The sequence below is a fragment of the Schistocerca americana genome, chromosome 5 (assembly GCF_021461395.2).
Source record: "Schistocerca americana isolate TAMUIC-IGC-003095 chromosome 5, iqSchAmer2.1, whole genome shotgun sequence".
NCBI classification, from domain to species: domain Eukaryota; kingdom Metazoa; phylum Arthropoda; class Insecta; order Orthoptera; family Acrididae; genus Schistocerca; species Schistocerca americana.
In genome coordinates, this window is record NC_060123.1 from 690,528,700 (window position 1) to 690,556,037 (window position 27,338).

General features: G+C 44.3%; 1 protein-coding gene across 1 annotated transcript in view; it reads right to left on the reverse strand.

Annotated features, from left to right (window-relative positions):
* Positions 1–201: 201 nt before the first annotated feature.
* Positions 202–27,338, reverse strand: part of LOC124615636 — a 97,353-nt gene continuing 70,216 nt past the window's right edge. Inside the window, exons 3-6 of the mRNA XM_047143646.1 lie at positions 19,076–19,318; positions 14,083–14,328; positions 7,438–7,866; positions 202–916 (exon numbers count right to left, since the gene is read on the reverse strand). Of these exons, the coding sequence (XP_046999602.1) occupies positions 611–916; positions 7,438–7,866; positions 14,083–14,328; positions 19,076–19,318 (1,224 nt within the window). The 3' untranslated portion in view covers positions 202–610. The remainder of the gene's footprint in view (positions 917–7,437; positions 7,867–14,082; positions 14,329–19,075; positions 19,319–27,338) is intronic.

A 27,338-nucleotide genomic window follows, 5' to 3' on the forward strand; every position in this document is an offset into this window, starting at 1 on the left:
AATAAATTCTAGAGTTTCATGCACCTGTAAGTGTGGTATGTATGCTATGCAAAATTCAACTAAGAATCTCTCTAACTTATGAAGAAAAGTGTACCTATAGCAACAAATGCAACCATTAGTAAGTGAAAAAATGATGAATTTTCACACGCAAAAAATTTTTATTTTGTTATGTTTTCGAACTTCCACTGCAATGAGTGTGAATCCTGAATCCTTCCTGGTGATGCTGACAAAGTTTTACGAATTTATTTGTAAAAGTATAGACACTGGAAATTAAAATGTCCTGTGATGCTCCAAGTCGGCACGTTTGACGTCCTGCCCCCCTTAAGTGGTTTGTTTAGACCAAACGTAGATTCACACTTATTACCAGAGAATAAATGAAGATCAAGACATAGTATGCAAAAAGTATTGTCGATGGCGTGGGTACAGCCAATGATTTAAAGGTTGCTAGACCTTTGATGTTCCCAGAATATCGGACAGTGCGCTCCTCGGTCACGAACACCCTCTGGCTGGGACCCCAGTTGGCCTCGTCGGGTAATACGTGAGCTCACTGTCGGACAGCCTCGCTGTCAGTGTCACTGTTGTGGGGGGCCTGTCTGGAGCAGACGGCCGCCTACTGGTTTCGCTCCTGCTGCAGCTGGGAGAACACCTGGTCCATCTCGGGCAGGCGACGGCGCAGCTCTCGGTCCACGTCCATGGAGAGCAGCTCTTTCTGGACGCGCAGGCGCAGCGGCTCGGCGAACGCGGACATGATCTGCTGGCGCAGCAGGTTGGGCAGCACGTTCACGATCAGCTCGGCCACGTAGTCGGCCGTGCCCAGCCCGTCGATGCGCGCCTGGATGTTGCCGATGCGGACCAGCAGGCTGTCCAGCGTGGGCCGCTTGCGGGTGTCCAGCGGCTGACTGACGCTCACCGCCACCTGGGGGAGAGGGCAGCGTCGTCACCGAGTGTGCACTCACTCACGGCACCAGCAGACCAACGGGCGGGATAGGGTTAAGCAGGCCGGAAAAGGCAAGTACGAACATTCAGGCAGACTTGCCCAGGTTTGCCTGCGGGAAAGATACATCTTCAGTGAAACCGAGACGTACCCAGATCCTTCGTATGGCAGCCACACTCATTAACCGCCATTAGGCACTCAGTGGGAGAAATGAGACGGGTTCCACGCTGTCCCCGATGTTATTCAGTCTGTACACTGAACAAGCAGTAAATGAAACAAAAGAACAATTTGGAGTGGGAATTAAAGTCAAGGGAGAAGAAATATAAACATCGAGGTTTGCGATGATATTGTAATTCTGTCATGAAAGAGCAGCTGAATGGAATGGACTAGGTCTTGAATGGTTCAACAGAAAAATGTTGAAAATTAGATAAGTAGATCACAAAACTAATGACGAGGGGTACTGAACAGAATTAAAGAGAAAAGAAATTTGTGGCACATCAAAAGCGAAACGAGTATAGTGGAACGTAGTCAGTCGAATTAAGTCAGGTGATACTGAGAGAATTAGATTAGATAATGAGACAATTAGAGTAGTAGATGAGTTTTGTTATTTGGGCAGAAAAATGATTGATGATGACCGAGGTAGAGAGAATATACAATTTAGACTGGTAGATAGGTAGATCACAAAACTAATGAAGAGGTACTGAATAGAATTAAAGAGAAAAGAAATTTGTGGCACATCAAAAGCGAAACGAGTATAATGGAATGTAGTCAGTCGAATTAAGTCAGGTGATACTGAGAAAACCAGATTAGGTAATGAGACAATTACAGTAGTAGATGAGTTTTGCTATTTGGGCAGAAAAATGCTTGATGATGACCAACAGAGAGAGGATATAAGATTAGGTAATGAGACAATTACAGTAGTAGATGAGTTTTGCTATCTGGGCAGAAAAATGATTGATGATGACCGAGGTACAGAGGACATAAAATGTAGACTGGCAATCGCAAGTAAAGCGTTTGTGAACAAGAGAGGTTTGTTAAGAAAGTATTTGTATGGAATGCAGCCATGTATGGAAGTGAAACATGGACGGTGAACAGTTTAGACAAGAATAGAATAGAGGTGCTACAGAAAAATGTTGAAAATTAGATAGGTAGATCACAAAACTAATGAGGAGATATTGAATAGAAATAAGGAGAAAAGAAATTTGTGGCACAACCTGACTAGAAGAAGGGATCAGTTAGTGGGGTACATTCAGAGACATAAAGGAATCCCCAATTTTGTACTGGAAGAAAGCGTTTCGGGTAAAAATCGTAGAGGGAGACCAACAGATACAGTAAGCAGATTCAGAGAGATGCAGATTGCAATTTTGACTCGGATATGAATAGGCTTGCACAGGATGGAGTAGCATGGAGAGCTGCATCAAACCAGTCTTTGGAGTGAGGACCACAACAACAGCCACTCAGCTCCATAGGAGTTAGACTTGTCATTACTGGCTAATGGTTAGTGAGACATTAAACTTTCACTGAAACTTTCTTGGGTGATCTGTCGGACTGTATTATTGAAACCTAACAAGATTTCTACGAGCCAGCTGCTCAACATCTTCAGGTGCTACTTAACTGTTGCTGTGTTAGTGAAGTACCATCGCCATTGATAATCCAGACTTTTATGTTTCATACAGGGTTATTACCTTGGGGATGTACTTCTTTAGGGCCTTTTTGTTCGTCTGTGAGTTACCTTCTAAGTGTTGTGTAGACTATCCATCTGATAGTACTATGACACGTAGGACACGGTATCTTTGCCAGGTGTGTGGTAGACTTCCGTTTACATTATTTATGTCTCTAAAAGCTCCTGTAAATATGGAAACCATTTGTCAAATTTTACTATACTGGTCAAATATGTGACGATTACAGTGGTGTTTCATGTCTTTATCAGAAATATAGCGTGTTTGACAGAAATTTTGACTAGCGAAAAATGTGACAAGATGGTAGACATTGCTTTTGTTGATGTTTCACCGCATGTTTAGTGAAATGTAGCTTTATTAAAATTTATCTCACCATATCCTGAGTTTCCACGACCATGTAAACTACGATCAAGGATGAAGACAAAATAGCACCGGAAATTACCAAAATAGCAGAGGTATCTCAACTTTCCCAGCCTAATATTACCCTGGAAAACCTTAAGAATAAAACTAATATTCTATACACAACACATCCACCCACCCAGCATCCACATTCATACTCCGCAAGCCACCAGACGGTGTGTGTACTGGTTCTCCGGTTCTTCTACGGTCCATGTTTCCACAATGTGGTACTTTAATGAACTACGTTTACAGTAATAAGTACATGAGAATAAAGTTTCGATCCTTGTGTCTTCTTTTATAATGGGAGGGCCATTTACGAGTTTCACTGTCCATTCACAGAAAGTTGATATAATCATTAGGTTCCGAGTATAACATTTATTTTAATTTGTTTCCACGTTTATATTTCTCTCTCAATTTAAATCATTCACTGGACCAGTGTCTTGTTTTTTTACCTCTTCTTTAAACGCAGTGCCAGAGAAAATGTCAGAAACACTTTCTCTGCATTCATAGCCATTTCCACTAATGTAAAAATACATTATAAACGAACAGCGTGTGCTTCAAAAATGAAGTTAAATTGACAAACTTTGTTAGTACGTGTAAGGGCTTGTTTGTCAAATATGTGTCTAGAGAAGAGCGAATTTGACGAACAAACTTGATCGTCTGCGACGGCCTTGACTGAGCATCTAAAATCGTCTATTTTCCTATGCGTTTGTGCTTGTTTTGCTGATGGCTACTTTATACACTGGTTATCCAAAAAATAGCAGTCGGAAAGGGCGGGCTATAACGTTCTCATAGGGGACGTCGACGTCCAGAGGCCCCTGCTGGAGAAAAGCATGTAAGTGTGGGCGAAGTGGTGGTGCCCGGCTTAGCTGCCCTAGTTTTGACTCCCTATCGGCCTTACCTCGCCTTGTGCGTTTGTGTGTGGTCAACGATTCCTTACTGCTGACAGTGCTTTGATGACACGAAATCCCGTGTTTGTTAATTAAATTGCCGGCCACAAGTATTTCTACAGCTTCTTCAAAGGCGGAGTCGCAGTTACGTCGAGGCAGACAAGAGGCTCTTGGTCTCCCCGTAGCTCATGACGTGGTCAGCAACAGCTGTTTTTTCTGACTGACTTAATTTGGTGTAACATTTGTGTTCATCACTTCTGTCTGGTCAATGTATGACTTTCCACACTGGCGCAGGATCTTGTGTGTTGCTGACCTCCTTAGACGTAGGTCGTCTTTTACGAACCCAGCTCGTTTTCACTCGCATCAGCGAATGGAAGACACGTTTTATTGAATGTTTTTCGAAGAGCCAGCCAATCTTGAAGGACATGCTGAGGAACGCTTGGCCACAAAACAACTATTTCAGCGAGACAACACCGATGGGGAATCGAAACCTGGACAGCCATGGCGCCAACCGACTCTTTGTCTGTGCACTTTCAATGGAGTCTACAGGTTGCGACTAGGCATTCTGGCGCGTCCCACACAGAGCATGCAGATCTTTTCTCCAGAAGAGGGCTCTGGAAGTCAATGTCCCCCGTGATGACGTTAGAACCTGGCTTTTGGCAATGCGGTTTTCTAAAGAACAAATGAAGGAAGTGGGGATCCACAATAACTAGCCACTCCTTCACTCCACTTCAGGTGTGCTCCAGAGCCTGTGTCTTGCCCCTCTCCCCCCCCCACCCCCACCCCCCCCCCCCCCGTCCGCCTGCCTTCCTGATTTACATCCTTTACACTGCAGACATCTCCTCCCCTCTCACTTGCCTCTTGTAATATACCACCATCCAACTCTCGCATGCCTCCCTCCAATGTCACTTCAATCTCCTGGTTGAGTGATGGGAGCATCAAGTAAATCCACAGACAAGCCAAACCACCATCTATGATCCTACCAGTAAGCGATGCCACCATCCAGGTTTCCACTTCTCGATCGACGACAAACCCACACTTCACAGAAAACTAACATGGAATGCACACCTCCTTACCATCCAACACAGAGCCCAGTTGATAGTATTAACAGGCATCACCTGGGGTCTGCACCCTTCTACCTCGCCCATATAGCCCCTCATCTGTACCATCTTAGCATAACCCAACACTGTCTGGACCTCTGTCTGTCATAAGTTCTCCATATCCCTTGATATCCTGGAGAGACACGAACTCAGCCTCACTTCCAGTTTCTGACTCCTACTTGTATCCTACACCTACTGATCCACTTCTCACACCTTCTTCTCTTCTACATACGGATCCAATACATTAATCACAAAAGTGGCCTCAGTAACTTGTTACTAACCAGTATTCCAGTTACCGCTGTGCCACTGCATCCATATCCCTCCTATGCACCTTCATGCCTTATTGATCCTCTCCAGTTGGAATTTTAACCAGCTGACACTATAAACAGAATACATCTGTTCTGTGGTATATCCTTCTCTCCAGGCCTAATGACAATGGCCCACTCCATAGGATCCCTCCGCTACTTTCCTTCCTCCTCCTTGACGATTGTTAGTCGCCTCATGCAGTTCCACAAGGCCCCATAGTTACACTCAACATCCCACCTCAACCGTGAACACGATCATTTCCATGCGTCACCAGCATGATCATCATACCATGTTGTTGTTTGTTCTTGTGGTCTTCAGTCCAGAGACTGGTTTGATGCAGCTCTCCATGCTACTCTATCCTGTGCAAGCTTCTTCATCTCCCAGTACTTACTGCAACCTACATCCTTCTGAATCTGCTTAATTTATTCATCTCTTGGTCTCCCTCTACGATTTTTACCCTCCACGCTGCCCTCCAATGCTAAATTTGTGATGCCTTGATGCCTTAGAACATGTCCTACCAACCGGTCCCTTTTTCTTGTCAAGTTGTGCCACAAACTCCTCCCAAATTCTGTTCAATACCTCCTCATTAGTAATATGATCTACCCATCTAATCTTCAGCATTCTTCTGTAGCACCACATTTCGAAAGCGTCTATTCTCTTCTTGTCCAAACTATTTATCGTGCATGTTCCACTTCCATACATGGCTGCACTCCATACAAATACTTCCAGAAACGACTTCCTGACACTTAAATCTAAACTCGATGTTAACAAATTTCTCTTCTTCAGAAACGCTTTCCTTGCCATTGCCAGTCTACATTTTATATCCTCTCTACTTCGACCATCATCAGTTATTTTGCTCCCCAAATAGCAAAACTCCTTTACTACTTTAAGTGTCTCATTTCCTAATCTAATTCCCTCAGCATCACCCAACTTAATTCGACTACATTCCATTATCCTCGTTTTGCTTTTGTTGATGTTCATCTTATATCCTCCTTTCAAGACGCTGTCCATTCCATTCAGCTGCTCTTCTAAGACAAAATTACAAAGCCATAGGTGAACCTCAAGGTTTATATTTCTTCTTCATGGATTTTAATTGCTACTCCAAACTTTTCTTTCGTTTCCTTTACTGCTTGCTCAATATACAGATTCAGTGACATCGGGGATAGGTCACAGCCCCGTCTCACTTCCTTCCCAACTTGTCTTTCATACCCCTCGACTCTTATAACTGCCATCTGGTTTCTGTACAAATTGTAAATAGTCTACGCTCCCTGTATTTGACCCCTGCCACCTTCAGAGTTTGAAAGAGAGTATTCCAATCAACATTATCAAAAGCTTTCTCTAAGTCTACAAATGCTAGAAACGTAGGTTCGCCATTCCTTAATCTTTCTTCTAAGATAAGGCGTAAGGTCAGTATTGCCTCACGTGTTACAAGATTTCTACGGAATCCAAACCGATCTTGCCGAGGTCGGCTTCTACCAGTTTTTCCATTCGTCTGTAAAGAATTTGCGTTAGTATTTTGCAGCTATGAGTTATTAAACTGATAGTTCGGTAATTTTCACATCTGTCAACACCTGCTTTCTTTGGGATTGGAATTATTATTTTCTTCTTGAAGTGTGAGGGTATTTCGCCTGTCTCGTATATCTTGCTGACCAGATGGTAGAGTTTTGTCAGGACTGGCTCTCCCAAGGCCGTCAGTAGTGCTAATGGAATGTTGTCTACTACCGGGGCCTTGTTTCGACACAGGTCTTTCAGTGCTCTGTCAAACTCTTCACGCAGCATCGTATCTCACATTTCATCTTCATCTACATCCTCTTCCGTTTGCAGAATATTGTCCTTAAGTACATCACCCTTGTGAAGACTCTATATATACTCCTTCCACATTTCTGCTTTCCCTTCTTTGCTTAGAACTGGGTTTCATACCACAACAGCTTTATTATCATCATCGATTATATTTTAACAGCAATAGAGAAACGATCTAAGAAGGTTTAAAAATCATGAATATCGACCACAGACTCCACGAGGCACGGACGAAAGGAACGTTTGCCTGTAGGTCTGATGTCGCGAGGCAGTGCGCTGCCGGGCGGCCGCGGCAGAAGCGGCCCCACACGCGGTGTTGGGGCGCGGCTCACCTGTATGTAGTCGACGGTGAAGCTGGCGAGCCCCGAGCTGGTGACTAGCCCGGCCAGGCTGGCGTCCCAGTGGCAGGAGCCGCGCAGCCGCTTGGTGCCGACCTGCGCGTGCGCGGTCAGCACGTTGCTCTCCTCGATGAAGGTGACGCCCGGCTCACGCGCCCACTTCTCGTCCTCGGGGTCGACGCGGCGCTCGAACACCACCAGCTCCTCCACCTCCTCCTCGAACTGCGCCGCGTTCGCCGTGCTGTTGTCGGCCGCGTCGTAGACGGCCGTGTCGCCCGACGTGCCGTTGGAGGCGGCCACCACGCGCCGGCGCACCTTCATCAGCTTCTGCGCGCTCACCACTTTGCGCTCCATGTCGATGGTCACCTCACCCACTCGGTGGAAGGTGGCCAGACCGGTCATCATCATCCCGGAGAGATCCACCTGTCACCAAAGAAGAGTTGCGCCTTATCCGCCACAGTACCGGCTCTACGACTTGTTCCAAAAATGGCTCAAATGGCTCTGGGCACTATGGGACCTAACTTCTGAGGTCATCAGTCCCCTAGAACTTAGAACTACTTAAACCTAACTAACCTAAGGACATCACACACATCCATGCCCAAAGCAGGATTCGAATCTGCGACTGTAGCACCTAGAACCGCTAGGCCACCCCGGCTGGCCGACTTGCTCCTTTTTTTTATGAACCAAAAAACGACAAGCCATAAGTTTAACTAAACGAAATCAACAATATAACACAGGAATCAGCTTGCTTAATTCTTCAATGAACTCCTCGACAGCGCACGAGGAGTGACCCATGAGGAACCCTTTCACTTTCGATTTGAAAGTGCGTGGATTACTGCTAACATTTCTGAATTCTTGTGGTAGGTTATTGAAAATGTATGCAGGAGTATACTGCACACCATTCTGAACAAGAAGTCCGAGTCCAAATTCAGGTTTGATTTCCGCCGAGTTTTAACTGAGTGAAAGCTGCTTATTCTCGGGAATAAGCTGATATTGTTAACAAGAAATGACCGTAATGAATATACAGGTTGGTCCATTGGTAGTGACTGGGCCAAATATCTCACGAAATAAGCATAAAACGAAAAAACTACAAAGAACGAAACTCGTCTAGCTTGAAGGGGGAAACCAGGTGGCGCTATGGTTGGCCCACTAGATGGCGCTGCCGTAGGTCAAACGAATATCAACAGCGTTTTTTTTTTTTTTTTTTTTTTTTAATTTTTTTTTAATAGGAACCCACAATTTTTGTTACATATTCGTGTAGTACGTAAAGAAATATTAATGTTTTAGTTGGGCCACTTTTTTCGCTTTATGATAGATGGCGCTGTAATAGTCACAAACGTGTAAGTACGTGGTATCACGTGATATTCCGCCAGTGCGGACAGTATTTGCTTCGTGATACATTATCCGTGTTAAAATGGACCGTTTACCAGTTGCGGAAAAGTTCAATATCGTGTTGATATATGGGTATTGTGATCAAAATGCCCAACGCACGTGTGCTGTGTATGCTGCTCGGTATCCTGGACGACATCATCCAAGTGTCTGGATCGTTCGCCGGGTAATTACGTTGCTTAAGGAAACAGGAAGTGTTCAGACACATGTGAAACGCCAACCACGACCTGCAACAAATGATGATGCCCAAGTAGCTGTTTTCGCTGCTGTCGCGGCTAATCCGCACATCAGTAGCAGACAAATTGCGCGAGAATCGGGAATCTCAAAAACGTCAGTGTTGGGAATGCTACATCAACATCGATTGCACCCGTACCATATTTCTATGCACCAGGAATTGCATGGTGACGACTTTGAACTTCGGGTACAGTTCTGCCACTGGGCACAAGATAAATTACGGGACGATGACAGATTTTTTGCACGCGTTCTATTTAGCGACGAAGCGTCTTTCGCCAACAGCGGCAACGTAAACCGGCATAATATGCACAATTGGGAAACGGAAAATCCACGATCGCTACGACAAGTGGAACATCAGCAACCGAGGCGGGTTAACGTACGGTGCGGCATTATGGGAAGAAGGATAATTGGCCCCCATTTTATCGATGGCAATCTAAATGGTGCAATGTATGCTGATTTCCTACGTAATGTTCTACCGATGTTACTACAAGATGTTTCACTGTATGACACAATGGCGATGTACTTCCAACATGATGAATGTCCGGCATATAGCTCGAGTGCGGTTGAAGCAGTACTGAATAACATATTTCATGATAGGTGGATTGGTCGTCCAAGCACCATACCATGGCCCGCACGTTCACCGGATCTGACGTAACGGGATTTCTTTCTGTGGGGAAAATTGAAAGATATTTGCCATCGTGATCCACCGATAACGCCTGACTACATGCGTCAGCGCATTGTCAGTGCATGCGCGAACATTACAGAAGGCGAACTACCCGCTGTTGAGAGGAATGTCGTTACACGTATTGCGAAATGCATTGAGGTTGGCGGACATCATTTTGAGCATTTACTGCATTAATGTGGTATTTACAGGTAATCACGCTGTAACAGCATGCGTTCTCAGACATGATAAGTTCACAAAGGTACATGTATCACATTGGAACAACCGAAATAAAATGTTCAAACGTACCTACGTTCTGTATTTTAATTTAAAAAACCTACCTATTAGCAACTGTTCGTCTAAAATTGTGAGCGACTATCACAAAGCTAAAAAAGTGGTCCAACTATAACATTCATATTTCTTTACGTACTGCACGAATATGTAACAAAAAATGGGGGTTCCTATTTTAAAAAACGCAGTTGATATCCGTTTGACCTATGGCAGCGCCATCTAGCGGGCCAACTATAGCGCCATCTGGTTTCCCCCTTCAAGCTAGACAAGTTTTGTTGTTTGTGGTTTTTTCGTTTGACGCTTATTTCGTGAGATATTTGGCACGATCACGTTCAATGGACCACCATGTATATATTGACAGGCCAATGTCAGAACACCCAGACTAGTCAACAGGATCGACAAGAGGTTCGCGAACTTACACCACTTATTGCCCTAACCGCCCGTTTCTGAGCCAAAAATATCCTTTCACAATGGAAAGAGTTACCGCAAAATATAATACTATAGGACATAAGCGAAGGAAAATAAGCAAAGTAGACTACTTTTCGTGTCGAACGATCACGTACTTCAGTTATCGTAAAAAAAGGTAGCATTAAGTTATTAAACAAGATCCTGAACGTGGGCTTTCCACGACTGTTTACTATCTATCTGAACACCTATAAATTTGAACTGTTCAGTTTCACTAATTATACGCCCATTCTGTGAAATTAAAATGTCGAGTTTTGTTGAATTGCGTATTAGAAACTATAAAAAATGAGTATTACTATGATTTAGCGTTAGTTTATTTTCTACAAGCCATCAACGTATGTCATGAACTGCATTACTTGAAACCGAGCCAATGTCGCACACAACATATTTCAGTACCAAGCTAGTGACATCAGCGAACATAAATATTTTAGAATTACCCGTAAGAATAAAGGACATATCATTTATATAAATTAATAAATATATCATTTATATAAATTTATATAAACACGAGTGGCCCCAACAGTGATCGCTGGGACACCCCTTTGATGTCGTAAATTGTTTATTAAGATCGTATGTGAAATTACCCCTTATGCTTGATAGGAATCCGACAGTAACTGACAATGTCGTTTGAGGATATTATTTTGTGGTCATGCTACGTTTTGTTCTGTAATGAACATGTTTAGTACAGGGTGTTGCAAAAAAGGTGACTGGATTTTGGACGGTAATAATTACAGAATATGGGAAGCTCCGGCAAGGAAATGTGTATTGTTTGAATGGACGTGGCCTAGAGTTTAGGAAAAACCCCATTATATGTGAGTCAATGCGTCTTCTCAGTTCACAGTCAGTCAGATGTAAGATGGCATCCGCTCAACAGAACGCGTTTTGTGTGCTGCAGTTTGCAAAGAGTGAGTCACTGCGTGTATGGAGACTCCAGAACCATCATGACGTTGTTGAGGACGAAAGAGACTAACCAATAGCCATTTGTAAGAAAAAGTGTAAGGTGTCTTCTTTTTTGAGGATCAAACAGTGACTGGAATGACCTATCTTCAAATGCTACAGAATTCGCTTTTTCCACAACTTCAGGAGGACTCCGATAATTTCATTTTTCAACAGGATGGAGCTCCACGACCCTGGCACAACTTATGTCGGCACTTGAATGACACACTGCCGCGACGCTGGACAGGTCGCACCGGACCCCGGAACATTGCCCTACATTCTTACATTGTTGCCGCCCCCCCCCCCCCCCACACCACCACCACCACCACCAAGATCGCCAGACGTGATCGCATGCGATTATTTCTTATGGGGATACGTCAAGCAAAGTGCGTGCATCTCCTCCCATTTACCTCGAGACATAACAGAACTGAAGAACAGAATAACAGCCGCCATAACTTCTGTGAAAGCAGATACATCGTGTTAAATTCATTACATTTAGCTACTGTCTAGATGCTGCGCGTGCTGTTGGACACACAGAGCACTTGTAATAGCGTAGCTAAAACTTTAGAATATTGTGATTATTTTGCAGTCCATCCCACGTTTGTTGTACGTTTTTATCAATAAATATGGAGTTTTGAAATAAGGTCATTGTTTCTGAATCATCCTGTATAGTCTTGCAGGGAAACCTAGTTAAGTTTCCCCTTGCATGTTGGTTCTTGGAATCAGACGTGACAATTGTGATGCTCTTGCTAGTGACACAATACTTAAATGCTTTTAATTAATTTAACATCCTAATACTCAACGGCTGACAAAAGAGCAGACCCAATGTTCCGAATGTTATGTAGTCATTGGTAAACATCTGATATCTCAAACTGCTCAGAGTGTGATAAGAAGCACACTTTTCCCAGTCGAAAGGTTCTATAAAGGAATAAATTTCAGAGTGAATGCAAGGAACGTTTACCTGTCAAACTGTAGTTTCCCTGAGTATATTATTGAAGAAAACGTCTCGGGTTCCCGATCGGGTATCAGTGTTAAATGTACCTTAAGTATCGTGGTATTTCAACACTTGCACCAAGATGGAAAACAGAGAGATTTTTATCAACATTTACAGTGCTGTATCGGTATGTTGGTTCTTTGTTTCAACATTGTAGAATGGTATTGAGTATTAGCTAGCAGGGGTTGTCGTCGTTGTCTTACACCGTGCCTCGCAGCTCGTTGAGAGTGTTAAAAACCATTTGATAGAATAATTACTTTTGCCCATTGCAAGTAGTTACGTAAAGTGAAGGCCCTAGTAAATCACTGCTCTCGTGACTACATGGAACAGCCTTCATTTGTCTGTAGTTACCAATCTGTACGTGTGTTAATGTAGTCATTGCAAACACTTGGTAAAGAAAAAGACCGGTCGGTGTCAAATTCTCTACAGACTACATGCTGCCACGTGCATGGGCGCCCGCATAAATTTCTGGATGGCGAATGTGAATATGAGTTATTCAGTTTAGAGGCATCTCGTGACACAAAAATTATGGAAACGTAATGCAATAACCGATTAAAAGAGAGTTTTTCCAGAATCTCTTCCAAAAAAGAATGAGAATTCTTCTGTTGTTGTTGTTGTTGTCTTTAGTCCAAAAACTGTTTTGATGCAGGTCTCCAGGTTACTCTATCCTGTGCAACACTCTTCATCTACAAATAACTACTGCATCCAGTATCCTTCTGAATCTGCTTAGTGTATTCATCTCTTGGTCTCCCTCCTCGATTTTTACGCTCCGCACCTCCCTCCAATACTAAATTGGTGTTCCCTTTTTCTATGGTTGCTCAATATACAGATTGAATAACGTCGGGGATAGGCTTCAACCCTGTCTCATCCCTTCTTACCCACTGGTTCCCTTTCATACCCCTCCACTCCAATAATTGCCGTCTGGTTTCTGTAAATAGTCATTCGCTGCCTGTGTTTCACCCCTGCTCCCTTAGAATTTCATTGAGAGTATTCCAGTCAACTGTGTCAAAGCTTTATCCATGTCCGAGCTGATCCTTTCTCACCATGTAGGTGAGCGACAACATAATATTTTCACACTTTGAAGAGAAAGCTGGCGATCGAAATTTCATGAGAAAGTCCTGAGGCAGTGAAATACGCCTTCATTTCTGTCCACTTCTATGATAGCGTTCTCGGCTTCTCTTTATCTCAGCGATTTGCATTTCTCTCTTCTCCAAGTCATCCATATCGCGACATTCGTTCACAGTACACTTGTTTCTTCTAGGTAATTCGTAACCTGTTTCCTCACATTCATCTGTCTGCTATCTTCTAAGAATGTGCATTTCTGTGTAATTTTAATGTTTGTAAATGTAACACGATGATCCCAAACAGCATCTATATCGTAAAACTAAGTGCAATAGAAAATAAATACACTAACATTAAATTTTCATCATTAGTGACACAAAGAATGTACGTAATTAGGAAAAGAATATACTACAGAAATAAAATCACAGTTTCTTAACAAGAGGAACAAATACTGCAAAAATAGATCACAACAAAGAAAAAAGAGGTAATTTTCTATACTGACCCTGCAAGAATAGTCGCGGTAACACTAATGACAACAATAAACAAGCAACCACCAGCCCAGTGCTCTCTCGATCCGCAACCCCTCTCGAGTTTAGTAGGTACTTACCACAACTGTTCCGTGTCCGCCCTCCCAGGTGAAGTTGGGCACTCCCATGGGATCGTAGCCCATCTCCCGAATCTTCTTTCGGACGTCGAACATGGCCGTGTCAAATGGAGAGATGGAGTTGGGGAAGCGCTGCGGAATTTTGGCGACGTTCTTGTTGATGTCGCCACGCACGTTCTTGTTGACCTCTTTCAAGATGAAGGGCTTGATGCTGTCGAAGATGAACGTACCCACTGAGTTCAGGATTCCCTGCGGACAAATTCATAAGCCAGAATCCGAAATGAAACGATTTCTAGTATCTAATGGCGACATTACAAACATGGGTAATACACCTTCCTGCGTCGCCTGATCTCGAACAACGCATCAGACGATAAACTTCTATAATTGTCATAAGCATCTCGTTTATACCAGGTGATCAAAAAGTCAGTGTAAATTTGAAAACTTAATAAACCACGGAATAATGTAGATAGAGAGGTACAAATTGACACACATGCTTGGAATGACATGGGATTTTATTAGAACAAAAAAAAAAAAAAAAAAAAAAAGTTCACAAAATGTCCCACAGATGGCGCTGGACAGCAAAACGTCAGTCACTGCGCATGACAATCGCGTATAAAAGGAGCTGTAATGAGAGAGAGAATCAGATGCGCCAGCAGCCGCCGCATGTTGACGTTACCTGAAAAGACGCTTTTAGTGAAGGCGTATTATCAGAATGGGGAATGTGCTAGATCAGCGTTACGATCCTATCGCCATAGGAAGGGGATTCGAACGGGTAAAGGTCCGTTGACAAATGCAGCTGTGGCGAGATTGATTTCGAAGTTCGAAGCCACGGGTTGTTTAGACGATAGACCCGTAGTGGCCGACCGAGCACAAGGCGTAATGCTGCTCAGACAGTTCAGGAAGAAATGGAGACTGTAGCGGGTTCGTCTATGCATGGGGAAGTCAGCGCTCGTGCAGTCGCACGTCGCACCGACATTCCATACACTACTGTTTGGTTGCCACTTAGGCGTACCCTCCGATGCTATCCGTACAAAATCCATCGGCATCATGAACTGTTACCTGGCGATTTAGTGAAGCGGAGGTCATTTGCAGTGGGGGCGTTGCAAAAGATGGCGGAAGATGACGATTGGTTGAGTAACGTGTTGCGGACCGACGAAGCTCATTTCACGCTCCAAGGGTCTGTCAACGCCCACAACTGCAGAATTTGGGCTACCGAAAATCCTAGAACTGTCGTGGAAACTCCATTGCACGATGAGAAAGTCACGATATGGGTTGGATTTACCACATCTACCGTTATCGGGCCTTTTTTCTTCGAGGAAATGCGTGATTCTGGTTTTGTAACTGCTACCGTAACGGGTGAGAGGTACGCCGGTATGTTACAGAATCGCATCATCCTCAGCCTGGCTGATAAACACCTGCTGGAACGTACGATGTTTATGCAGGATGGCGCTCCACCCCATATTGCTAGTCACGTGAAAGATCTCTTGCGCGCGTCGTTTGATTCAAATGGTTCAAATAGTTCTGAGCACTATGGGACTCAACATCTTAGGTCATCAGTCCCCTATACTTAGAACTACTTAATACTAAAGACATCACCCACATCCATGCCCGAGGCAGGATTCGAACCTGCGACCGTAGCAGCAGCGCGGTTCCGGACTGCAGCTCCTAGAACCGCTTAGCCATCGCGGCCGGCGTCGTTTGGTGATGATCGTTTGCTCAGCCGCCACTTTCGTCATGCTTGGCCTCCCAGGTCCCCAGACCTCAGTCCGTGCGATTATTGGCTTTGGGGTTACCTGAAGTCGCAAGTGTATCGTGATCGACCGACATCTCTAGGGATGCTGAAAGACTACATCCGATGCCAATGCCTCACCATAACTCCGGACGTGCTTTACAGTGCTGTTCACAACATTATTCCTAGACTACAGCTATTGTTGAGGAATGATGGTGAACATATTGAACATATCCTGTAAAGAACATCATCTTTGCTTTGTCTTACTTTGTTATGCTAATTAGTGCTATTCTGATCAGATGAAGCGCCATCTGTCGGACATTTTTTTAACTTTTGTATATTTTCGGTTCTAATAAAACCCCATGCCATTCCAAGCATGTGTGTCAATTTCTACCTATCTATCTACATTATTCTGTGATTTGTTCAGTTTTCATATTTATACTAACTTTTTGATCACCCGGTACATCTCAGTGAAAATGTTGTATGACCACTGAATGACCTTATTAATACTTAGTAGGTTATTCAATATTTTACAATACGTAATCAAGCGAATATAAAAATTTCACCATTAAATTTATATAATTCTGCAAGCAGTTGTTTCGTAGTCATTTGAGTCTGAGGAGAGTAATTTATCTTTAAATACTGCTTTGAATTATTACAAAACTCGCCCGTTATTTCCGCTTCGGCTTCCGAAATTAATAATTTCTTGTGCCCGGTATTTACGCTGCTCTGAAAGACGTTAATATGGTTGGTATCTGATGGCGATTTTGACAAATACTTATGACTTCAAATCCTGAAGCACGGAATGAAAGAATCTGAAAATAAAATTTCTTTAGTCTAAAATAAAAAACAAAACAATAAGCAAAGTAAGTGCAATATGTTCTAACGTGCACATCTGCGAAATGAAAATATGCTGCTATGTATTCATCTTGCAGCTCTTTCCTGTACTATATATCAAAAACTTTTTCACGAAAGTTCTGCAATTTCTTAAACCGTTTTCATTGCGGCTTTCACTTCAACGTACAATATGACCTTGAAATAACCCCTACACATGCACTGATAAATTGAACAGTGTACGCAAGACGAATTGCCCCGTTCACGACTGGAACCACTGTGCTTTCTACTGGACTGCGCTGAGAAAGCAGGTTATATACAAACGCCGCAGAACACCAGCACAAGCAGTCTGGCCGAATATAGCAGCTTCTCTAGCAGCCAGAAAGGCACACAGTGGAAGACCTCGATCAGTCCTCACGCCTGTGATTGAAGCTCATGGGCTATATTCAACTGATGAAAGTTCTAAATTCTGGAACCAATGCGTGATTATTGGCAGCAGATGGTGAAATTGCCGTAACCTACTATATCATGTCCTTCAGGCCACAAGGTCACCGTGGCAGATTGCGGTTTGTCAGTGGCACTTGTAAAAAGGTGGTGCAGATCCATTGTTTTCGTCTCACTTTCTATTTACAAATGCAGTGCCGTTTACAAGAGATTGTTTGTGAATTTTCATAATCATCGTGGGTTCTATGATGGAAACAGCCGTGCAATCTCAATCAAAATATAGGCAAGCGTTCTTGGCGATATCTTAACACTGTATTGTGTACTACCGCAGATGTCGATTTGGGTCTATTATCAGGATTTTTCATTAAGGTAATACCTACCTTGCCAGAGGATCTACTATGTCAGCAAAGACTGCAGATATGATTCAAGCACAATGGTGCACCAGCACATACTCACAACAGCACATACTCACAACATATGCATCAACTTTTGACTATGACATTTCAGGATCACTGGATTGTTTGACGCAGCCCCACACCTTGACCTCCACCGTTCTCCATTCCTCGACATTCAGCGTTATGCATATAGCAAAGATCGAGTCCACCGTGTATGCCTGTAGTCCACCGTGTATGCCTGTGCATAAAATTACAACCGAGTCACCTTCAATGAGTGTTGAGTGTGTGATTCCTTACTGTGAAGGGCAGAAGGGTGCATTGCTACAGCTGGAAGTCACGCTGAGCACCCATGTGAACAACTTTCACGAAAGGACCTCTCACTCTTGTGGCCAACTGGTTGGATCTCATAAGTACGCTGAGCACCCATGTGAACAACTTTCACGAAAGGATCTCTCACTCTTGTGGCCAACTGGTTGGATCTCATAAGTATACATTTCCACATTCATGTTTATTAGCCTTGTTTTTACTGTAACGATAGTATCATCTCTCAGTATATTCCATACTTTTTTGACACGATACATACAGAGAGCTTCAAAAAAGTGTCTCATACTCTTACAGCAGATAGTAGGGTCACTACCAGAAAAAAGTCCCACAAACATATATGCAGAAACATACACTTGTTGAGATAAGCCATTTTGCCCCATCACAACTAACTCTCTGACGTTGTATGTGCCCAACGTGATTGCCACTCATTGCAACACATCTTTCGTTTACTGCTCGAGAAGGATTGACCATGTGATTGACATGTCGCACTGATCACCTACCTCTCGCAACAAAGATTCTTCCATATCCAGTGTGTCTACAGAGAAACCTTGTCCTTGTTGTGAATTATTCGGCCTGCAAGTTAGGGACAACTTGTTGGACCATTTTTTAGATGGAATGTGGCATTAACGATATCGTTATGTGTACATCCACATTCAATGACGTTGAAATCGTATTCTGATAACAGCACAGAATCAAAATTTTACGTTCGGAATGGCTGATGTCAGGGACAGATGTAAGGGCTATGTCCGTCAAACAGCATTACAGACTGGGATATAGTAGATACAGAAACAAATTCTACCAATTAGCCACGAGCCTGAACTTGAACAGGGGCAGAATCTACACCATACCTAAAAAAAGTGTGACCACTCTTTCGAACAGGCAGGCAGAATTCCAATTTAAAAACAATTTTGTTTGTAACAGGAAAGAAATCAACACCTTCTGTCCCACTGGGCTTCGCATGAAAGATGTATTTGTTTGGGGTGACTGCAAAAAAAAAAAAAAAAAAAAAAAAAAGTTTGCAAATATCTGCCAAAACATCACAGAAATCGCGCGTCACAGACTGACAGGAGGGACACCCGGTGTGTGTGTGTGTGTGTGTGTGTGTGTGTGTGTGTGTGTGTGTGTGTGTGTGCATGCCCCAGATGACCTGTGAGTAGGCATTGCTGCTTTACATTACATTTCTTGCACAAAAGACAACCATTTTACCCGATTATCACTTCAAACAGCTGTTCCACGAGTAATAGTACAGAACTGTGAAGGCCTCACTTACCTGGAAGACGGTGCCCATGAAGCCGAGGTTCTCGAAGTTCATGTCGATGTCACTGAAGGAGATGTCCATCTGTATCTCCTCGGCAGCCAGGCTGCCGTCACGCTGCACCTCCAGCATGGCGAGGCCCTCCACCTGGACTCCAGTCATGGTGACTGTGTAGGGGCCGTGCGAGCCCGACAGCCAGGCGCGCAGTGTGTATCTGCCCACCACCTCCAGCTTCTCGATGCTCACACCCACCGACATCTGCCACACAAGGGGACAGGGACTCTTTTAACTTCTACTCTCGGGGACCAATAGATGCTGAGCCGTGCATGGCTCGTGTTCCCGCCATCATGTATTTTATTTATTTATTTATTTATTTAACCTGATCATATTAGGGCCATCAGGCCCTCTCTTACATCAGACCAGTGTGCCACACATGCAGCATTTCACACATCAGAGTTACATCATGACAATAGTTTAAATAAGAAAATTAGATTACTCTAGTGACAATATGAATAAAGAGAAATGACTAAGACCTAATAAAGTAAATGGTGGCAGTATTTTTACAACATGTGCTATACATACAAATTATGATAAAAGCAATAATAATAGCAATAAAAAACAAAATCAAATAATAATGATAAACATGAGAAAAATTGGCAATAGTAATGAAGATTTGTGCAGATGTACATTAATATCTTAGTGTGTAAAGTAGATGTTTACTAGTATAGCGAGTTTTGGGGAAGGGAGATTGAAGGAGGGGGGAAAGAGGGAAGTAATGAGGTGAAGTGCATTCATGTACAGAGGAGGGCATTACTGTTGCTGAAGTAGATACATCATTAACTGTTCTTTGAAGCCGGACATGTTTGTAAGTTCTCTAACATAGCGAGGGAGGTTATTCCAGAGTCGGGTTCCTGCTACTGTAAAGGACTTGGAGAAGGTGACTGAGCGATGCAGTGGAACAGAGAGGATTTTATTATGATGGGAACGTCTGTTTCTGTCATGTTATTCCGACATAAGCGTTAAGGACGAGGAGAGATATGAGGGACAGTGCACATTTATGAGGCAGTAGATGAGACAGAGTGTATGGAAATGTCTGCGTTTGTCTGCACGCAGCCAGGACAATTTTGCATATGCTCGTGAAACGTGATCAAAAAGTCGAACGTCACAGATATATCGGACGCAGGCGTTCATGACCAGTTCCAGACGTCGCGAATTTTCCTGAGAGGCCTTGTAGGATAATATCGCTGTACTCAATGATTGGGAGTATAAGCGTTTGTACTAATTTCTTTTTCAGATCGAAAGGGAAGAGTTTCTTATATTTTTGTAGGACATGAAGCGATGCTGATGCTTTTTTGCATACTGCAGTTACATGCTCTGTCCAATTTAGATTTTGATCTATTATTACTCCCAAGCTCTTTGCTGAGGGAGAGAAGTTAATATTTGTCCTATTTAGGATAAGAGATGGTACGGATTCCCGATGTTTTGGGCTAATGAGCTTAGAGTGACCAACAAGTACCGCTTGGGTTTTAGATGGGTTTAGTTTTAGTCCTATGTCCTGTGCCCATTTTGATAGTGCATCAAGGTCAGTATTGAAATTTTCAGTAGCTTTCTTGAGATTGCTTGGTTTCGCACTTAGATACAACTGAAGGTCATCAGCATACATATGATATTTGCAATACGTCAGAACCGATGACACATCGTTGACATACAGAGAGAAGAGTATAGGACCTAACACTGAGCCTTAGGGAACGCCTGACACTACCTGCCGCCGTTGTGACTTTATATTCCCGGACAGGACGGGTTGCTGACGAGACGTCATGTATGAGCGAAACCATTGCACTGCACGTGGTGAGAAATTTAGACCGCTAGTAGGATGTTTTCAACGTACTTCCACCTCACTACGTTAATTTGAATTACTATTATCACTGAGTTACTGCATCGCCTGACCGTGACCGGCGCTAGCAGCACATATCGATATATCCTCTTTCGTAGTATCTTTGCTCGACTGCTATTACTTCCCGGTCGTTGTCTGTCTTAAGCGAGTTCGGGTTGCGAGTTCGCGTGGCGAGTTCGGGCTGCCAGTCAGCTGCAAAGCGTCTGGAGCGCAGTCCGGACCTGCCAGTTTGGGAGTTGCAGCGCGGCACTAGTGCACTCGGGTTGGAGCAGCAGTGAGGTCTGCGTAGACATGGCTCGCCCGATCATTGCCGCCACGCGTCACTTGAGCCGGACCACGGTCTTGCTGGATCGTCGGTCGGTCGTCCTACCGGACGACGCCTTTTGGCTCGCCGATCATTCATGAGTCGTGTGTGTGTATGTGCGTGCGTCGACTCTCTGTTGTGGATTGGCAAGAGAGCCAACCCACTATGAGAGGAAGCCGAAAGGAACGTGTTTTAGCTCACGCAGGCTGGCGTGAGGTCTGGAACAGGTTAAGGAAATGAGACTAACAAAAAACGTACGTAGCTGCTGGAATACTTAACTTTAATCCATAATTGGTGAACATCGCTGTTGACGGTACATGTTTTACAGCATCAATAGCAACTGGTAATGGCGCCTTGCTAGGTCCTAGCAAATGACGTAGCTGAAGGCTATGCTAACTATCGTCTCGGCAAATGAGAGCGTGATTTGTCAGTGAACCATCGCTAGCAAAGTCGGTTGTACAACTGGGGCGAGTGCTAGGAAGTCTCTCTAGACCTGCCGTGTGGCGGTGCTCGGTCTGCAATCACTGATAGTGGCGACACGCGGGTCCGACGTATACTAACGGACCGCGGCCGATTTAAAGGCTACCACCTAGCAAGTGTGGTGTCTGGCGGTGACACCACACTCTCGATTTGTCTTTGTGCGTGCTTAGTTACTGTTGGGTATCGAACAGGTCTTCGTGCAAGTGTTTGTCAGGTTCTGTGTGTAGTTGTATGATTTGATTGACAAGTTATTTTAAATGTTGCCGGCGTATTGGCTCTGAGAGGTCGGTCGTCTCATTGGGCGACGTGTAACTGGTTCTCTGAGCGCTTCTGGGCCTCTTCAATTACCATCTTGGGGAACTTGGGTCGGTCCTTTCTTGGTGCAGGGATGTCGCTTAGCCGGTGGGTGTGTTTCCTCTGAATGGCTCGGTCCGAGCCAGTATTTGATAATTTCCAAGAATGATTGTCTACCGAAGTGGCGGGGTCCGAACGATACATATCGAACGTGCGATCGTAAAGCGATTATGCGACTCTGGTGGCGAGCGTTATGAGTATGTTTACGGTGGTCGCTACAGCAACGACAAAAGAAGAGCGTTACAAAAATACTTTTAATTGCAAAGGAGACAACTTACCTCACTCGTAGTCAGTGTTGGAATCATGTGAAAGTCCATTACGGTGGTCTGAATGGATAATTTGGAAGACTCGAACCATGTATTCTTCCTGATACTCGTTCGTTTTCCGCACTGTCCACAATGAAATTGTAAACGGTATTTCAGCATCGGCACTGTTCTTACGAAATTTTAAACACTTCGCACCGCCACAGTCTACACAGTTCCTTCTTTCCTCAATAGTACTCCATAATTGCGAAAAAAAGTCAAACTATTTTCTACGCTGGATAAACATGGAATTAGATTTTACCATGTGAGAGAATCCGCCGAAGAAACGTCAAGAATGCCAGACATCAAACTCACTAACCACATAAGTCGTCTGGGATTCCCTAGCAACTCACAAATAATACGCGGAGGTATGTAATTTAGAGCAAATAAGGGAGCGACGGGAAATAGGTAAAAATGACGATCACAAGTAACTCATCACAACGCCCGCCACCAGAGTCGCATGATCGATTTACGATCGCACGCTCGATATGTATCGTTTGGACACCGCAACTTCGATAGGCATTCATTCTTGGAAATTACCCAGGATTTCCGCCGTCGTGTGTCTGGAAGTGAGTGGGAGACGAACCAGCAGTCGCGGACCGACCAGCAGGCAGTCGGTTGGTTGGTGCGGACCAAGGAAGATATCTCCGCGTGGTGCAGTCGGTTGGGTCCACTGCCGGTCCCTGCGCAGTGTCGGAGCGTGTGTGGAGCTGTCCGATCGCTACGAGCTTCGTTGTTCACCGGCCCAGGTCGTAAAAGCTGAGTAGTGGTTTCAAGTACCCAAGCCACGTCCATTCATGTTGTATGGTTCGTTCCGGTGGTTCGCTGTTGGAGAGGGTTTCGTGTGAGCAACACCGAGTGTTTGTATTTCCGTAAATTATCCGCCATGCGGTGCAATTAACTATTTTGGTTGACTACAATTAGAGTGCACCAGTGAAATTTTCTGCCTTGTGGTCGTTAGTGTTCTGGTTACCTGCTCTGGGCACTAACGTAAATTCAGGCAGTGTTCTTTTGGGTGAAGTTAACTATATTACCGTCTTTCAAATTCAAGTGTACTAGCAGAATTTTCTGCCTAGTGGCCGATTACCTGCCCTGGCCACTAACGTAATTTCAGGCAGCGTCCTTTCCTCACCTGTTGTCGCTGTCCAACATGGTGTGTAGTTTTGACAACTAATACATACTCCACTGTGGATTATCACGTTTGTAACTCCTGTACCGATTAATGGGAAGCAAGTCGTTGTGTCGGTCGTTCCGTGGCTGACCTAGAGATTACCTGGCACCAGGCATTGGATATGTAGTTGCTGTGGTCTTTGGTTCCAAAGACTAAATTGATGAAGCTCTCTACACTAGACAGTGCTGTGAAAAAGTGTCAACCCTGTGTAGCTACTCCAACCAACCATTTTAACCATCTTACTTAAGTCAAGTGTTGCCCCCCCCCCCTGCACTCTACATTTAGTTACCCCTACACTTCCCTCGATTACCATACTGACAATTTCTTGATGCCTCGTTATCAGTCTCTCCTTTACTCAAGTTTCCCATACATTTATTTTTCCCCAGTTTTATTCAGTACCTCCTGATTAGTTATTCAGTGTAACCATCTAATCTAGAGCATTCTTCTCTAGCACCACATTCCAAAAGCTTATATTCCCTTCTTGTCTGAACTGTTTACATTTCACTTCCATAGTAGCCAACACACCATAGAAAATACCTTCAGAAGAGACTTCCTAGCATTTAAATTTATATTCAATGTTAACAAGTTCCTCTTTTTCAGAAATTCTTTTCCTTTTAGTGCCAGTCTACATTTTATAACCTCTCATATGTCTTACGCAGTGAGGAGGGATGGGGAGGGGTGGAAGGGGCTGCAGCTACATGATCTCGGTGAGGCTGTGCTGAGATATGTAGTGTATAAACTCAATAATTAAGCATTCTGGTTGTTGCTAAAGGTATTGACTATGCTGGCAATGACAGGTATTAACTTGCTGTATTATAACTTTTGCTTGTTAGAACAAGCCACAGCCTGTTGGAATAAGTCACTCAGTGGGTGATGTGTGGGCAGTTTGTCACCAATATTGTGTAAAAATGGTGATGTATGGGACAATTTCCAAATATTTCATGTAGCAATGGATATGTATGGAGTTATTTGTTACAATCTCATGCAACAACAGTGATATCTGGAGTAATATCTTACAATTTTGTTTAATGCTTGGGGTGCTATTTGAGATCTAGTAGCTGACACCCACTGCCATGTTATGGCACACACACTGCTGGATTCTGGTGTTTTAATACTATCTGAAGTGTAGCAGCTGACACTCACTGTCAGCATACTATTTTTCTTTACTATTTAACAAACCAGTGGTATTTTTGAAGTAATAGAAATCACCACGATTGAAGGGTTGTGGCAGTCACCACATTAACTTAGCATCATTGCCTCACAATAGTAACCAAGTAATGGTAGTAATCATGTCCTACCTTTGCCCCACAACACCATCTTATCTCCAGCAATGGTAGTCACCTTGTCAACTGGCCCAGCAGTCTTTGGTTATGGCAGTCACTGACTGTCAGTACCCCACAATAGTATCTAGGATAATGGTAGGCACAATAGTCAAAAGAGTTGTGTCTGGTGTTGTGGATATTCCAGTATCAGACAGAGAGGCTTTGATTGCCATATATTCTGCAGCCTGATGATAGGACTCTGAGTGCGGTTGTATCAATTTTAGCCAAGCTAAGACCTGACTTTTATTGCCCCAATAGTATCCATCATGCATTCATGATACATAGGGCAATTTGTTACAGTTTTGTGTAACATGGTGTCATATTGGATACTTTGTTTCAATTTTGCTGTAACTTAGCGATGTATAGGTCAATTTGTTACAAATTCTGTTGTAATATGGCGATGTATGGGGCAATTTGTTACAAGTTCATATAACAATATTGGTGTTTGGGGCAATTTGTTGTAAGTTCATGTAAAAAGGTGATGTATGGGGCAAGTAGTTATAATTTCACTGTAATATTGCGATGCATAGGGCAGTTTATTACAATTTCATGTAACAATGGTGCTGTATGGGGAAATTTGTTACAGTTTGGTCTAACAATGGTGATGTGTGGGAAAAGTTGTTACAATCTTGTTGTAGCAGCGAGACAACATCAAATTTTTTTTAATCATACATCGTTTGCGCTCGAGAATTTCTCGAATTTTACCAGGGTACGGAGAGGCCTGTTCCTGATCGCTCCTCCACGAGAATAACCCGACCAACAAAGTGAAGACTGTACGCGCGTTTTTGGCCAGCAGATAGATCGCAGCCCTGGATCACCCACCGTATTCCCGCCGGGCGGGGTAGACGTGCGGTCTGGGCGCCTTGCCACGGTTTGCGCGGCTGCCCCCGTCGGAGGTTCGAGTCCTCCCTCGGCCATGAGTGTGTGTGTTGTCCTTAGGGTAAGTTACTTTAATTTGGATTAAACAGTGAGGAAGCCTAGGGACTGATGACCTCAGCAGTTTGGTGGAACTTATCACCACCACCTCACCACCACCACCGTATTCGCCGGATTTGGACCCAGAACACTTCTTGTTCCCCATACTGAAGTTGGCAATGGAAGGGAACAGTTACGATACAATAATTGAGGGCGTCCAAGGAAACTATGCTGCAGCACTATATAAATTCCAAAACCGGACTATAATCCAAGAAAATTGTACTGCAGTACTAAATGCAGTTCCAAAAACGGACTACAGTGTCAGTTTCAAAACACTTTTAGCACGATCTTAACCTTGTTTCAATTCAGAGGGAAACTATTTTGAATAAATACAGTGATTTGGTGAAGGTAATCCATGGCTTTTACACTCCTGGAAATTGAAATAAGAACACCGTGAATTCATTGTCCCAGGAAGGGGAAACTTTATTGGCACATTCCTGGGGTCAGATACATCACATGATCACACTGACAGAACCACAGGCACATAGACACAGGCAACAGAGCATGCACAATGTCGGCACTAGTACAGTGTGTATCCACCTTTCGCAGCAATGCAGGCTGCTATTCTCCCATGGAGACGATCGTAGAGATGCTGGATGTAGTCCTGTGGAACGGCTTGCCATGCCATTTCCACCTGGCGCCTCAGTTGGACCAGCGTTCGTGCTGGACGTGCAGACCGCGTGAGATGACGCTTCATCCAGTCCCAAACATGCTCAATGGGGGACAGATCCGGAGATCTTGCTGGCCAGGGTAGTTGACTTACACCTTCTAGAGCACGTTGGGTGGCACGGGATACATGCGGACGTGCATTGTCCTGTTGGAACGGCAAGTTCCCTTGACGGTCTAGGAATGGTAGAACGATGGGTTTGATGACGGTTTGGATGTACCGTGCACTATTCAGTGTCCCCTCGACGATCACCAGTGGTGTACGGCCAGTGTAGGAGATCGCTCCCCACACCATGATGCCGGGTGTTGGCCCTGTGTGCCTCGGTCGTATGCAGACCTGATTGTGGCGCTCACCTGCACGGCGCCAAACACGCATACGACCATCATTGGCACCAAGGCAGAAGCGACTCTCATCGCTGAAGACGACACGTCTCCATTCGTCCCTCCATTCACGCCTGTCGCGACACCACTGGAGGCGGGCTGCACGATGTTGGGGCGTGAGCGGAAGACGGCCTAACGGTGTGCGGGACCGTAGCCCAGCTTCATGGAGACGGTTGCGAATGGTCCTCGCCGATACCCCAGGAGCAACAGTGTCCCTAATTTGCTGGGAAGTGGCGGTGCGGTCCCCTACGGCACTTCGTAGGATCCTACGGTCTTGGCGTGCATCCGTGCGTCACTGCGGTCCGGTCCCAGGTCGACGGGCACGTGCACCTTCCGCCGACCACTGGCGACAACATCGATGTACTGTGGAGACCTCACGCCCCACGTGTTGAGCAATTCGGCGGTACGTCCACCCGGCCTCCCGCATGC